Below are 16356 nucleotides of genomic sequence, written 5' to 3'. Positions count from 1 at the left end.
ACTATTCCTTCCCCTCAACAACCTGTCTCTTGATTTACTGGCCTGTCATGTGGCAAGCAGTTCGAACTTGGACTCAGTAACAGGGATAAGAGTCTGGGTCTGTCTTTGGCAGTGAAAGGTGCTACTCCTTAGCAGAGCAGAGGCATGGTCACATGGCCTAACTAGCTCAGAGCGTACTGGTGTGACACTCACCATAATTTCTATGATAAAACAGTGCTTGGAAGGGCCGGCAAAGAAAGACAAATTAAAATGTGCTTAATAACTTAATATTTTCATCAATAAAGAATAAGCTGAAATACGTTTAAAGTTCTGTTCATTTTCTTTGTAAATAAATTGCCACAATTGTTACATTATTTAAATCAAGAATATCTAATATTTCACAATTATTTACCATCCTTCCTTTTTAAAAACTATTTCCAGCTCCTTAAATATATGAAAGGGTAAAAGTAATTTGCTCTGGCAGAAAAGAACTATAGGAAATTTTGCGGAATACATTTCCTAAATAAAAAGGAACATTTCTTTCCTCCAGATCAGCCTATGGAGGGATACGAAGGCCACATAAAGTCTTTATGGCTGTCTCCTTGCACACCTGCCAGGTGAAGTCAATTCTGTGGAGAATTCAAGTCCTTTTCAGATGAGAAAAACATTTCTGTAGCAGTGAGCCAAAGACAAAATCTTCCACTATCTACTTTAACATAGCAAGTGGAACCTGTCACGTGTCATTTATAAGAACTTCCTCTCCCAGAAATAAGAGCTGCATTCCTCAGCCCACAACCAGAAACTTCTCAGCATAGAAAATTTTACTGAATAAATTCCCCAAATCGAGTATTTTAAGGGAACAGTGGAAGGCAAACTATTTTCCTGACTGTTGTCAAGGACACCAATTTCATATACAAAAAAAAAGGAAGTCCAGGAATAATTATTCAAATTCCAATAGGTGGAATTTGATAGCTTTACCAAGGAAACAAATGTCTTTAATGCAATTCTCTCTGCCTCAAAGCCAACATCAGCTATTAGTATATGCAACTCTAAATTACCAAATCATCTTCAAAAGACACAGAAGCAATTTTAGTTGAAATTTGTTTTTAAGAGACTCTCAGGATTCCGTTTCTTAAAATTATCTGTCACTTATATTTACGTTAACCAATGTGAGGATAATAAGATAAATCAGAGCTAAAAACATAGCTCATTCCTGAGATCAAATACAGAACATTTCTACTAAACACTTTTTCAGAGATCATGTTTCTCAAATGTGTCTGTTTGCACTTGATGAATTAACTTTTAAAAATCTGCAATAATTTCTTGCTGACTTCATCTTTTCCTTCTGGTTGGTTACGAATAAAATGCCAGTCAAAGTGGATTTCAGTTGTTGTCGCTCATACTCTGAACTATAGAAGATATTTCTTATATCAGCTTCTTTCCCTGAGAGCTTATCTTTGCATCCTGCAGCTTCATGGTCAACAGAGACTAAAAGAAAAAAGTCCCCTCCCCCCATCTGTGTGTAGCACAAACACATTCCAGATATTTCTGAAGAAACCTTATCACATCCACAAGAGTTTTCCCACTTGCATTTCTGTAGACATAATGGCCATGCCCCAATCAACTATCACACAGAAATCAAATGATAGTGTCAACCCAGAGGATCTGCCCGTGTCTGTCCCTGGATGAAACTCAGAATGCGCCACACCCCTGGGATTCCCCGTATCTCTGACACTTGCAGTAACACCCACAAAGCTCAGAAAATGCATTTAAACTCTTATTACTTCTAATTCCACTTTCAAAGAAATTAAACATGTATGAATGTGAGTTGTACATGGTACATATAACACTTTCGCAAATATACTGCTTTTAAAATGCATGTGAGTCTGTAAATGTGTGTGTGCACGTGTCATTTTGGAGGGCGTTTTATATTTTAGTCCAAAAAAAAAAAAAGATAAATTTTTCAATACCATAAACTTTCCTCTCCTTTATAAGCCACTTTTCCATTTTCAATACATGTTTTAGGTAAAGAGTAAAAATTAGTAAAACCGATGAGGCCATTTGGGGAAATGAATTTATATGGGGGAAGCCAAGAACTGGCAAGGTAGTGAGTGAGTTGGGCCCATGTAGACAGCTGAACCAATCAGCACAGGTGTAGACAGCCTATCTGGATCATGTAGCTCAAGCCCCAACTTTTTCTGTAACTTTTATTTGGGTCAAGTATATGAAAACCATCACTTCATTTCTCCCGGTGGCTATAACCATGTGTACGCGGAGTACTGAAAGGAATGGGCCGGCTTCCTCTCAGGGACTTGCCTGGGCTGGAGTCTCCCTTCCCTGTGGTTCTCTCACCTCCAGAGCTCCAGGAAGAGCTGTCAGTGAGCAGGCGGGGCAGGTGCGGGGTGACAAGCTGCTGAAGTGTCAGCACGCCCAGATAAAACGACACGGCTGAGCACTGGAAACCCTCTCGTCTCTCCCTAGGTAACCCCAGGAAGTGTAAAGGAGATGAACTTACAGAAGTTAGAGAATTTGGATGTGGTTTTCAATGTTAACTCAGGGGTCAGCAATCTTCTTCTGCAAAGAACCAGATAGGAAACATCGTCGGCTTTGCCACCCTATGTTCTTTGCTGGAAGGACTCAATTCTGCCGTGACAGTGTGAAAGCAGCCCTAGACAGCATGGAAATGAGTGTGTGGCTGCAGCCCAGGAAAACTCTCCTTCTGGACAATGAAGTCTAAATTTCATATAATTTACATGCACTATGAAATACTATTCTTCTTTTGATTTTTTTTCAACCATTGAAAAACGTGAAAAGCGTTTTCTTAGCTCATGGGCTGAATAAAGACAGGTGGTGGACCGGGTCTGGCCCATGGCTGTGGTTGGCTGACGCTTACATTCGCTGACAGGTGGGCAGGCATCCGCAAAAGTCCAGCCAAGGAGGAAGCCAGGGCAGCTTCCTGGCCGAGATGGAACCTACCTTGATATGAGCTGCCGGGTCTGGGACAGTCTGAATCATGTCCTTCAGGAGGCCAGCACGGTTACCATCTGTTCAGAACCTGAGGCAGCTAGAAGACACAAAGGGGCAACACAAATAGTAATAAACAACCAGGTTTCTTTGTTTGGTTTTCCATTAGGACTGAACACAACACACCAATGGTAAAATAATCCCAGCTCTGCACTAAACATTTGCTTTTAGATATGCAGAGTAAATGAAGTGACGAGAAAACCCAGCTCTCTCCCGTTGGGAATATCACTTACTTTTAGTCCCCAAAACCCTAATACGACAAGTCCCCCCAAACCGAAGTCAAATTCAGTTCACGCACATCATTTTACACGGGCAGCATCTATGAGTGATCATTTAAAGGAAGAAATGAGACCCCCAAAATGATATTTTCTCTTATATTGAGAGAACTGGACTTTTGAACTTTCTACTGAAACTAATGCCATCTACACATCTGTAAGCCTCATAATTAAGCACTTAATAAAAAGCACAGATACTGGTCATCGAGTGCTGAAGTGGCAGCCCTGGGGCTAAGGGCTCCACACACATTTCTCATTTAACCCTGACCACCACTCTGAAAGCTCACATTCCCATCGTCTAGTCGGGGATGTGGACACCCAGGGAGGTTGCTAATTTGTCCATGATCACTGGATTAATAAGCAACGGAGCCAGGATTCAAGCCAGACTGGCCTGACTCCAAAGCCCATAAGAAACTTTGGTTTGACATAATTAACAGGTTTCACCCTGTATTTTGAAGATACTTTAATTCATTTGAAAATTTAATTTAAACTTAAATGAATGAAATATTAAGGTGCCCATACTCTAGGGAGAAATAACTTCATCCAAAATTTTCCTTTCTTCAGATTCTGCACCAGTGCGTTCTGGTTCTTGTCTGCCTGCCCCTCCCCATCCCAGATTCTCCACCCCCGCCCCATAGCCCCCCCAGGGCTGACCCCTACAGACTACCTCGGCTGGGCTCCTTCGCCTTCTGGCCCCCGTCAAGTTTGATCAACATGACACCATCTGGAGATCACGAGGCGGGAGGAGAGAAGAGTAGGGACATTTTGCCCCCAACCTTTCCCACCATCCACTGGAGGCTCCCTCCATTCTTGGCCACGGTCTGGCCATAGCTAGATCCTATGGGGACCCCTCCCATCCTCGGGACCCTCCCCCAGGGCTCCAGGCTCCAGGAACCATTCCCCAACCCATCTTTGGTTCTCTGTAGATCTTAGCCATCAGTTGTTTTCTGGCACTGAAAATACCTCTTCTAATTTACATTTTTAGGGGCCATGACTTTTTATTAACTATGATTTTTGTGTGTTTTCTTCTTGGTAAATCTGGCCTATGACTCTTAGCAGTAGGAAACGACAAAACAAAAATTCACATCTTCATTACAGGACTACAGACACAAAAGCTGACTTCCAAGTTTGCTATTGAACACATTACTCCAGGGATCTGCCAGGGCACTCGCCGGAGTCCCAAGTACATCTGTATTCTGGGCTTTCCGACCCTCTCCAGGTGCAAACACATCCACCTCCAACATAGATGGGCTTCTCATGGGAAGTCTTCGCCTCCAGGTCTGTGTGTGGGGTGGGTCTGTCCCCCAGATGGCTCCACGGAGTCCTCCCAAGATCAGGGGAAGCTTGGCCGTCCAAGATGACAAACTTGGAACCTCAGACATTATTTTTTCCTATAGCCAAAATTATTTTTTTAATTATTTTTTTAAATTTTTTAAAATTTATTTATTTATTTATCTTTGGCTGTGTTGGGTCTTTGTTTCTGTGCGAGGGCTTTCTCTAGTTGCGGCAAGCGGGGGCCACTCTTCATCGCGGTGCGCGGGCCTCTCACTGTCACGGCCTCTCTTGTTGCGGAGCACAGGCTCCAGACGCGCGGGCTCAGTAGCTGTTAGCCAAATTTCTTGATCTTGGAAAGTAGGCAATATCCCCCCCTAAGTCTAAAGCAAGTCCTTTAGGGGGATAAGAGTTGCTAAAAATGCACAAGGAATGAAGCACTGTCTTGAAACTGAATTGGGCAGCTCTTGAAGGTAACCCACGCTCCTGGTGCACAAGGGAGAGGACAGAGGATGGCAGGCAACCTGGACAAAGGTCTCTCGGAGCTGGCTCCTCTGGGAGCGGGGTGGGTGGGTAGTTCCTTCCACTCCTCCAAGACGGCCTCCTCAGGGCAGCAGAAGTCACCCCAGGAAAAGACCACTCTGCTCCTAGGGTCACTCAGCCCAGAGAGGTCCATCCTGGAGGTTTCCTGACAAAAGCAAGTCCCCCCACTGCAGGACCCCACATTCAGGAACAACCGCTTTTTCTGTAGGTTTTAGCGTCTCTCTAGGGTAACCCAACCCACACAGTCGCTCCCCCCTGCACCCACATGCTGCTGCTCGAACCACAAGCTTGTCCCCCGCCCCCTCCAAGTCCAGCTGAGTTAATGACTGCCTCTGATCCGGGGAACGCCGCGGAAGGGACGCTCTGGGGTCCTGAGCTCAGACCTTCACAGAACCAGAAGCTTTCCCTTCCTGCCTCTGGGAACCCAGTCCCTGTGCCCCAGGGCAGCACGCGGCAGAGGCCTGAAGTGGGTGTCCAGCTGACACCTGCTCCATGTGCCAGGCCCACGAGGGAGTCATCCTGGACATTCCAGAACGGTGGTTTCTCAGATGACTGCAGCCCCTGCCGACACCAAGAAAGGAGAACTACTGTCCAGCTGAGTCCAGTCAACCCACAGGATTATGAGAAATAGCAAGTGGGCTCTTGTTCGAAGCTACTCATTTTGGGGCTAGTTGATTACACACATAGATAATCGAAATACCCTTCATGTGTTGTAGATACACAGGGAAGGTAGACTAAATAGCTTACACTTTCCTGTCACACTAGGGTAGATTAAATGATGGTTCCAATTCTCTACTCCTCCCTGGGTCCATGCCTTTTGCCATGTGACTGTGGTTCCTCTCACTAAGTAGGGTTCGCTTCCCCAAGCCTTGCTTTTGGGCTGCCCATGGGACTTGCTTCATCCAACAGAACACAGCAGGACAGCCCAAATCTCAAGAGGCATCAAGTGTTTGCACTTGTAACCTTCCAGCTCCATGGGAACACACCCAGGCTGGTGTGCTGGGGATGAGAGGCATGTGGACAAAGCCCAGTCATCCAATCTCTCCACCCAAGACCACTCTAGATCATCCATCTGAAAGACTACCAATCCCCAGGCTTGTGAGGGAAACTACAGAACCAAAACTGCCCAGCCACGGCCAACATGGCCGACCCACAGGCTCAGGAGCTGAACAAATGCTACTTGTTTTAAACCGCTGAGACTGGAGGTATATTGTTACACAGCATTTTTGTGACAGTCAATTACTAATATACACAATACGCTCTTAATAACCAGGTTACCAAGATGCCCCTTAAAACTTTCCTAGCTAGACAGATAAAAGGAGACTCCGACAGAAATTTCAAAGGAAATTCATCCCAACCCACAAACAAACCATTTCCATCCAAGAGACACGATCTCAAACCCTTATCCCACCCTCAAAATGAGTTTGGAAACTGAAGAGTAACCGAGAAACTCCAACCAGAAGACTCTGGGATTCTCAGAGCCCTTCTCAGCAACAGCTGAATTCTCACTTAACATGATGGGACCCTGTCAGCCTGCTGGAGATTCCAAATACAATGAAACGGAATCAACATTCTGGATATCCAAGACCACAGAAACATCACAGAAGTTACAAAGGCCACTCAATCTGTAACCAAGCAAGACATAAACCTAATAACAACTGTTTACGTCTCATGTCTTGTATGGGGAAGTTTTGGGCACTTTCAACGCATAAAGATGAAACCGTGGGGAAGGGGATATATAGATTCCAGATGCAGCACTGTCGCACCGCTCCAGGGATAGAGAAGGGGAAACAATTCACACAGATACCCAGAGGTCAGTCCTGAGAGCGGACGGCCAGTGGCAATGCCAGATGAGGGACGTGGGTAATACCTAGGGGAGGGAAAGATCTGAGTGATACAGAGAATCAAGGAGATGCCACCAAGGAGACTTAAAGAACAAGAGGCATGTACGTTGGCAGGAAGGCAGGGAAGCAGGGAACAAAAATTCCTCCCAGCTCCTCCACCTTAGGGAGCCAGAGTCTATGACCCTAACCCACCACCACCATCAGGATCATCATCAACTCAAGGGATCTACTCACCAGTCAGTGTGAATGGTGCTGCCATCCTCCAAACCAGATCAGCCAAGAAGCAAAGTCCCTAAAGCCCAGAAGGATGAAAGTTCTACCACCTTCCCCATGCCTCTTCCCGCCACAAATACCCTTGACTGTTTCTGCAGTCATTTGGTGTCTGTTCTTTTTGCCATTTGAGGGGTTTTTATGGATTTTTTTAAGAGCACTTCTAATTTACTTTTGTGTTTCTAATGAGCATTTCTGAAATATTTAGTCATTGATGAATGACGTGATGCTTTTATATCACTGTGGGAGCCTTCTATTTTCTATTTTACTTGCCCTTGAAGCCTTGCAAAACCTGAATCCATGCTATCTAAAAACCCTTTCTTTCCTACCTATTTCTTGCAATAAATTCCTTTGGTAATGTATATGTTTATGACTTTGGATTTCACAATCCAATATTATTTTATTACTGGGTATCTTGAAAAATGAAACGCTCCCTTCTTCGTTCTTGTTTTGCAAATGCCAAGTGGCTTACTATACAGAAACACATATTTGATTTGGGTTGCTTTAGCTATAATTGCATCAAGTGTGGACTGGCACACAGGGCCAAAGGGAAAATAAGCATTTTGTAATTAGGGAGGCAATACTGTAAAAATGGTTAAGAGAAGACCTGAATATCTGCAGGGCTGGGGCAAGAACAGAAATGGGCGCTCCCTACCCCTCTTCTCTTCCCAAGCCAGTTCTGGCCTGTTTGCAAGGTCCCCACACAGTCATCGGGACAGTCCAGCCCACTCAGCCATGCTGGCCATCCTTCAGGCCTAGAGAAGCACACACAGGACCTGCCCAAGGAGACGGACTGCAGGAAAGAGGCCTGTGTAGGCCCGGAAGATGCTCAGGCCAGTCTGGGCAGGAGCTCTGGGTTCCCAGGCCCCTCAAGGGCAGTGTGGAGTGGGAGATGGGCAAGAGAAGGCCCTAGAAGGCATGGGGGCAAGGGCTCTCTCTTAGTGCATCCAAGCAGAGGTGCAGAGTCAGATGGAAGATGGAAGCCAGGTTCGGTTTCCCTCCTCAGAAACCTAGAAAAGGTCACTCTATTCTCTATGGTCTTTCGTTACACATCTGTAAAATGGGGATCATATTACCGTGGTAGAATACAAAACACACTTGGCCTTTGTTGCCAGTTCCTGGCACAGAGGAATTTAAATGTAAATTTAAATTTAATTTAATTTTAAATTAAAATTTAAAATTTAAATTTCCTGAGTGCTAAGGGTGACAGGACCATGTTTTGCTCCAATGAAGTGACTCTTGGCAAACCCCTAGAAAGCTTCAGGATGGTCTCAGAACCACCAAGCCTGGATGAGAGGCCTGGAACTTTCAGCCCCACGCCCTTCCTTTGGAGAGAGAGGAAGAGCTGGAGATTGAATTCATAATTGATCTTGCCTATGTGATGAAATGTTCATAAAAACCCCTAAACGACAGGATTCAGAGAGTTTCCAAGTTGGTGAGCACATCTAGGTGCTAAGAGGGTGGTCCCCCCCGACTCCTTGGAGACAGACGCTCCTGTGCTCGGGACCCTTCTGGACCTCGACCTACAAACCTCCATCCATCTGTTCATTTGTATCCTTTATAATAACCTGTAACAGTAAGTACAGCATTGTCCTGAGTTCTGTGACTCCTTCTAGCAAATTACTGAATCCTGGAGGGGGGGGGGATTGTGGGAACCCGCAACTCTGAAGCCAAGGTGGACAGAAGGGTGGGTAACCTGAGGACCTGATGCTTTCTGCTGGCCTCTGAAGTGGGCGGCAGTCTTGTGGAACCGAGCCTTTAGCCTGTGGTGTCTGGGGCTAACTCCAGGCAGTCTCAGAATTGAATCAAACTGTAGGATACTCAGTTGGTACTGGAGAGTTGGAAGACTGGTGGATGGTATTGGAAAAGACACCACCTATTTGATGTCAGGAGGGAAAATACCCTCAATTACCACCTCCAAATTGATGTCCAGAGGTTCACACAGGTGTGACGCAAGATTTGGCCAGCCTCTACTGCAACTGGTTAGTCCCTGAGTAGAACCACTGTTTGGCTACTCTTCCCTGCCTACTCCATAAGGCCTTTGTGAGGATTAGACTGAATCATGCCTCCAAAACCTCTCAGAGTGCTATGTACAGAGTAATCACTTAATAAGTGATAATCATTTTTGGGAAGAAAGCAAACATTCTGAAATTGTATAAAATCTTGCACCTTTGAGAAAAACAATTCTCAAGAAATAAATTGCCAGTTTTTCATAAGGGCCCGTTGTCTTTAATGTTAAAACTGAATTTTTAATTTTAAGCTAACTAGTGATTAAGTGAAGACATTTTAGACAAAATGGCTCTGAGCAGACTCATCATAATGAATCCATTCACCAAATGAGCCGATCACGAGACACACTCGTTCTAGATGAGTGGGTATTAGGCATGTCAGTCCCTTAGCAGCAAAACCTACCCTAAGAACTGCACAGGGCTGACTCTGCTCTGGGCAGTGGTCTCCTAAAGGGAGTGGGAGGAGGGGGAGGCCAGTGAGACGCCCACCTGGGGCCCACGATTTAAGGAGGTGCCCCACGCCCGCCCTCAGGCTCCTGCAGGTGCCCAGCCGGCACCTGAGAGGAAGCACCTCCTTAAACTTTGTGCCTCACTTGGCTTACCCTGGCCCCAGCCCTGGTGCCTGCACTCCCCAAGGTAAGCAAGAGAGACCAGTGGGACGTGGAAGAATGACAAACCAAATGTACCTGTATATTTGTCTAAAAATAAGAAACTGAACTCCTTCAGTAGGAGATGGCTTATCTTTCCAAATGAATACAAATAACTACTGCAGTGCGTTGAACTGTTTCCAGCATGCAACCCTTCATGGGTTGGAGCCCAAACACCCAGTAGCTCAGAATGTGACCTTATTAGGAGACAGAGTCTTTCTAGAGGTAATGAAGTTAAAATGGGGTTATTAGGGTGGGCCCTAACCCAATATGACTGGTGTCCTTATTTTTTTTTAAATAAGGGAATTTTGAAACAGAGACCTGTGTAAAGGGAAGAAAACGTGAAAACACAGGGAGAATACAACCATCTACAAGCCAAGGAGAGGGGCCTGGGAAGACTGTCCCTCACAGCCCTCTGAAGGAACCAACTCTGCCCTCACCTTGATCTCAGACTTGCAGCCTCCAGAGCTGGGAGAGAAGAAATTTCTGTTGCCTAAGCTCCCCCAGTCTGTGGTACTTTGTTACAGCAGCCCTGCAAACTAACACATCTTTATTTTCAATATTTTAACTGATGAAGAATACAGGCCCTGATGGGGGGCATGGCCTCAAGAACCACATCCAATTTAATTGCACTGTTTCTTACTGGACACGAACTCTGCTCAAGGCCCGTCCCAGGCACCATGGACTGTTGTGGCATCTACTCATCTCTCCTGGCTTAATGTCAGCAGAGGAGAGACTCTTTTAAGTTCTGTGGCCTAAGTGAGTGTTATACAGGGCCCACCATAATCTCTTCCAAGCCCTGGAATGCTTTTTGGAGGGAAGCCTGACAGTCCTGAAGAGCTAAGGGGCATGTTTTGTAGATAAAGTGCTGAAATCCTCCACCTTTATTTATTTATTTTTTTGCATAGCTAATGAATGCGTAGACTCAATCCCTGCGTGTGCCTCTTGAAATGAGGTTCCAATTGAATTCAGGCAAAATAACTATAAAATAACTATGAACAAAACCTAGTAATAGGACAGAAAAATATAGTTATCATAAAAGCACAGGGCTGTGGACTTTGTTCTTGGTCCTATGGCTCTTCTGGAAGGAGCAGGAGAAAGCGGAAGGCAGTGTAGAAAGGAAGAGTTGTGATGACTGCAGTACCTAGAAAGCAGTGATTTTAAAAACTCTACAGCAGAGATCTTCAAGATGGCAGAGGAGTGAGACGTGGAGATCACCTTCCTCCCCACAAATACATCAGAAATACATCTGCACGTGGAACAACCCTACAGAACACCTACTGAACGCTGGCAGAAGACCTCAGACATCCCAAAAGGCAAGAAACCCCCCACGTACCTGGGTAGGGCAAAGGAAAAAAGAAATAACAGAGACAAAAGAATAGGGACAGGACCTGCACCAGTGGGAGGGAGCTGTGAAGGAGGAAAGGTTTCCACACACTAGGAAGCCCCTTCGCGGGCAGAGACTGCGGGTGGCAGAGGGGGGAAGCTTCGGAGCCACGGAGGAGAGCGCAGTCACAGGGGTGCGGAGGGCAAAGCGGAGAGATTCCCGCACAGAAGCTCGGCGCCAAGCAGCGCTCACCAGCCCGAGAGGCTTGTCTGCCACTCGCCGGGGCAGGCGGGGCTGGGAGCTGGGGCTCGGGCTTCGGTCGGATCGCAGGGCGAGGACTGGGGTTGGTGGCGTGAACACAGCCTGAAGGGGCTAGTGCGCCACGGCTAGCCAGGAGGGAATCCGGGAAAAGGTCTGCAGCTGCCAAAGAGGCAAGAGACTTTTTCTTGCCTCTTTGTTTCATGGCACGCGAGGAGAGGGGATTCAGAGCGCCACCTAAACGAGCTCCAGAGACGGGCGCGAGCCGCGGCTATCAGCACGGACCCCAGAGATGGGCATGAGACGCTAAGGCTGCTGCTGCCGCCACCAAGAAGCCTGTGTGCAAGCGCAGGTCACATCCACACTGCCCCTCCCGGGAGCCTGTGCAGCCCGCCACAGCCAGGCTCCCGTGATCCGGGGACAACTTCCCTGGGAGAACGCACGGTGCGCCTCAGGCTGGTGCAACGTCACGCCAGCCTCTGCCACCGCAGGCTCGCCCTGCATCCGTACCCCTCCCTCCCCCCAGCCTGAGTGAGCCAGAGCCCCCGAATCAGTTGATCCTTTAACCCCGTCCTGTCTGAGCGAAGAACAGATGCCCTCAGGCGACCTACATGCAGAGGCGGGGCCACATCCAAAGCTGAACCCCAGGAGCTGTGGGAACAAAGAAGAGAAAGGGAAATCTCTCCCAGCAGCCTCAGAAGCAGCGGATTAAAGCTCCACAAACAACTTGATGTGCCTGCATCTGTGGAATACCTGAATAGACAACGAATCAACGTATATTGATATATGTATATTTTTTTCCTTTTTCTCTTTTTGTGAGTGTGTATGTGTATGCTTCTTTGTATGATTTTGTCTGTATAGCTTTGCTTCTGTCATTTGTCCCAGGGTTCTGTCTGTCCGTTTTTTGGGTTTTTTTTTTAGTATAGTTTTTAGCGCTTGTTATCACTCGTGGATTTGTTTTTTGGTTTGGTTGCTCTCTTCTTTCTTTCTTTCTTTTTATTACTTTTTAATTTTTTTATTTTTAATAATTATTTTTTATTTTTTATTTTAATAACTTTTTTTCATTTCTTTCTCTCTCTCTCTCTCTCCCTCTTTCTTTCTTTCTTTTTCCCTTTTCTTCTGACCCGTGTGGCTGATGGGGTCTTGGTGCTCCGGCTTAGTGTCAGGCCTGAGCCTCTGAGGTGGGAGAGCCAAGTTCAGGACATTGGTCCACCTGAGACCTCCTGGCTCCACGTAATATCAAATGGTGAAAGCTCTCCCAGAGATCTCCATCTCAAAGCTAAGACCCAGCTCCACTCAACGACCAGCAAGCTACAGTGCTGGACACCCTATGCCAAACAACTAGCAAGACAGGAACACAACCCCACCCATTATCAGAGAGGCTGCCTAAAATCATAATAAGGTCACAGACACCCTAAAACACACCACCAGACATGGTCCTGCCCACCAGAAAGACAAGATCCAGCCTCATCCACCAGAACACAGGCACTAGTCCCCTCCACCAGGAGCCCTACACAACACACTGAACCAACCATAGCCACTGGGGGCAGACACCAAAAACAATGGGAACTACAAACCTGCAGCCTGAGAAAAGGAGACCCCAAACACAGTAAGTTAAGCAAAATGAGAAGACAGAGAAACACACAGCAGATGAGAAGCAAGGTAAAAACCCACCAGACCAAACAAATGAACAGGAAATAGGCAGTCTACCTGAAAAAGAATTCAAAGTAATGATAGTAAAGACGAAACAAAATCTTGGAAATAGAATGCAGAATATACAAGAAACGTTTAACAAGGACCCAGAAGAACTAAAGAGCAAACAAACAATGATGAACACCACAATAAATGAAATTAAAAATTCTCTAGAAGGAATCAATAGCAGAACAACTTAGGCAGAAGAACAGATAAGTGACCTGGAAGATAAAATAATGGAAATAAGTACTGCAGAGCAGAATAAAGAAAAAAGAACGAAAAGAATTGACGACAGTCTCAGAGACCTCTGGGACAACATTAAACGCACCAACATTCGAACTATAGGGGTCCCAGAAGAAGAAGAGAAAAAGAAAGGGACTGAGAAAATACTTGAAGAGATTATAGTTGAAAACTTCCCTAATATGGGAAAGGAAATAGTTAATCAAGTCCTGGAAGCACAGAGAGTCCCATACAGGATAATTCCAAGGAGAAACATGCCAAGACACATATTAATCAAACCATCAAAAATTAAATACAAAGAACAAATATTAAAAGCAGCAAGGGAAAAGCAACAAATAACATACAAGGGAAACCCCATAAGGTTAACAGCTGATATTTCAGCAGAAACTCTGCAAGCCAGAAGGGAGTGTCAGGACATATTTAACATGATGAAAGGGAAGAAACTACAACCAAGATTACTCTTCCCAGCAAGGATCTCATTCAGATTCCACGGAGAAATTAAAACCTTTACAGACAAGCAAAAGCTAACAGAATTCAGCACCACCAAACCAGCCCTAAAACAAATACTAAAGGAACTTCTCTAAGTGGGAAACACATGAGAAGAAAAGGACCTACAAAAACAAACCCAAAACAATTAAGAAAATGCTAATAGGAACATACATATCGATAATTACCTTAAATGTAAATGGATTAAATGCTCCAACCAAAAGACACAGACTGGCTGAATGGATACAGAAACAAGACCCGTATACATGCTGTCTATAAGAGACCCACTTCAGACCTAGGGACACATACAGACTGAAAGTGAGGGCAGGGAAAAAGATATTCCATGCAAATGGAAATCAAAAGAAAGCTGGTGTAGCAATTCTCATATAAGAAAAAATGGACTTTAAAATAAAGACTATTACAAGAGACAAAGAAGGACACTACATAATAATCAAGGGATCAATCCAATAAGAAGATATAACAATTGTAAATATTTATGCACCCAACATAGGAGCACCTCAGTACATAAGGCAAATGCTAACAGCCATAAAAGGGAAATCAACAGTAACACAATCATGGTAGGGGACTTTAACACCCCACTTTCACCAATGGACAGATCATCCAAAATGAAAATAAATAAGGAAACACAAGCTTTAAATGATACATTAAGGGCTTCCCTGGTGGCGCAGTGGTTAAGAATCTGCCTGCCAATGCAGGGGACACGGGTTCGAGCCCTGGTCTGGGAAGATCCCACATGCCGTGGAGCAACTAGGCCCGTGAGCCACAACTACTGAGCCTGTGCGCCTGGAGACTGTGCTCCGCAACGGGAGAGGCCGCGACAGTGAGAGGCCCGCGCACCGCGATGAAGAGTGGCCCCCGCTCGCCGCAACTGGAGAAAGCCCTCACGCAGAAAGGAAGACCCAACACAGCCAAAAATAAAATATAATAAATAAATAAATTAAAAAAAAAAAATGATACATTAAATAAGATGGACTTAATTGATATTTATAGGACATTCCATCCAAAAACAACAGAATACACTTTCTTCTCTAGTGCTCATGGAACATTCTCCAGGATAGATCATATCTTGGGTCACAACTCAAGCCTTGGTAAATTTAAGAAAACTGAAATCATATCAAGTATCTCTTCTGACCACAATGCTATGAGACTAGATATCAATTACAGGAAAAACTCTGTAAAAAATACAAACACAGGGAGGCTAAACAATACACTACTTAATAACCAAGAGATCACTGAAGAAATCAAAGAGGAAATCAAAAAATACCTATAAACAAATGACAATGAAAACACGATGACCCAAAACCTATGGGATGCAGCAAAACCAGTTCTAAGAGGGAAGTATATAACAATACAATCCTACCTCAAGAAACAAGAAACATCTCAAATAAACAACCTAACCTTACACTTAAAGCAATTAGACAAAGTAGAACAAAAAAAACCCAAAGTTAGCAGAAGGAAAGAAATCATAAAGATGAGATCAGAAATAAATGAAAAAGAAATGAAGGAAATGATAGCAAAGATCAATAAAACTAAAAGCTGGTTCTTTGAGAAGATAAGCAAAATTGATAAACCATTAGCCAGACTCATCAAGAGAAAAAGGGAGAAGACTCAAACCAATAGAATTAGAAATGAAAAAGGAGAAGTAACAACTGACACTGCAGAAATACAAAGGATCATGAGAGATTACTACAAGCAACCATGTGACAATAAAATGGACAACCTAGAAGAAATGGACAAATTCTTAGAAAAGCACAACCTTCCGAGACTGAACCAGGAAGAAATAGAAAATATAAACAGACCAATCACAAGCACTGAAATTGAGACTGTGATTAAAAATCATCCAACAAACAAAAGCCCAGGACCAGATGGCTTCACAGGTGAATTCTATCAAACATTTAGAGAAGAGCTAACACCTATCCTTCTCAAACTCTTCCAAAATACAGCAGAGGAAGGAACACTCCCCAGCTCATTCTACGAGACCACCATCACCCTGATACCAAAACCAGACAAAGATGTCACAAAGAAAGAAAACTACAGGCCACTATCACTGACGAACACAGATGCAAAAATCCTCAACAAAAAACTAGCAAAAAGAATCCAACAGCACATTAAAAGGATCATACACCATGGTCAAGTGGGGTTTATCCCAGGAATGCAAGGATTCTTCAATATATGCAAACCAAGCAATGTGATACACCATATTAACAAATTGAAGGACAAAAACCATATGATCATCTCAATACATGCAGAAAAAGCTTTCGACAAAATTCAACACCCATTTATGATAAAAACCCTCCAGAAAGTAGGCATAGCAGGAACTTACCTCAACATAATAAAGGCCATATATGACAAACCCACAGCCTACATCGTTCTCAATGGTGAAAAATTGAAACCATTTCCACTAAGATCAGGAACAAAACAAGGTTGCCCACTCTCACCACTATTATTCAACATTGTTTTGGAAGTTTT

At 44.6% G+C, this 16356-nt stretch overlaps 1 protein-coding gene across 7 annotated transcripts in view; it reads right to left on the bottom strand.

The window, feature by feature from the left end:
* The window catches only part of ERG (ETS transcription factor ERG), a 280293-nt gene that overhangs the window by 181162 nt on the left and 82775 nt on the right, over positions 1-16356 (bottom strand). For all 7 annotated transcript variants that reach the window (XM_082393011.1, XM_082393012.1, XM_082393013.1 and 4 more), the window contains one exon: positions 2956-3043. In XM_082393011.1, the coding sequence (XP_082249137.1) occupies positions 2956-2994 (39 nt within the window). In that variant the 5' untranslated portion in view covers positions 2995-3043. The remainder of the gene's footprint in view (positions 1-2955; positions 3044-16356) is intronic.

This window comes from Balaenoptera borealis (genome assembly GCF_965194805.1).
Source record: "Balaenoptera borealis genome assembly, chromosome: 5".
NCBI lineage: Eukaryota > Metazoa > Chordata > Mammalia > Artiodactyla > Balaenopteridae > Balaenoptera > Balaenoptera borealis.
This window is presented reverse-complemented; position numbering and strand designations above follow the sequence as displayed.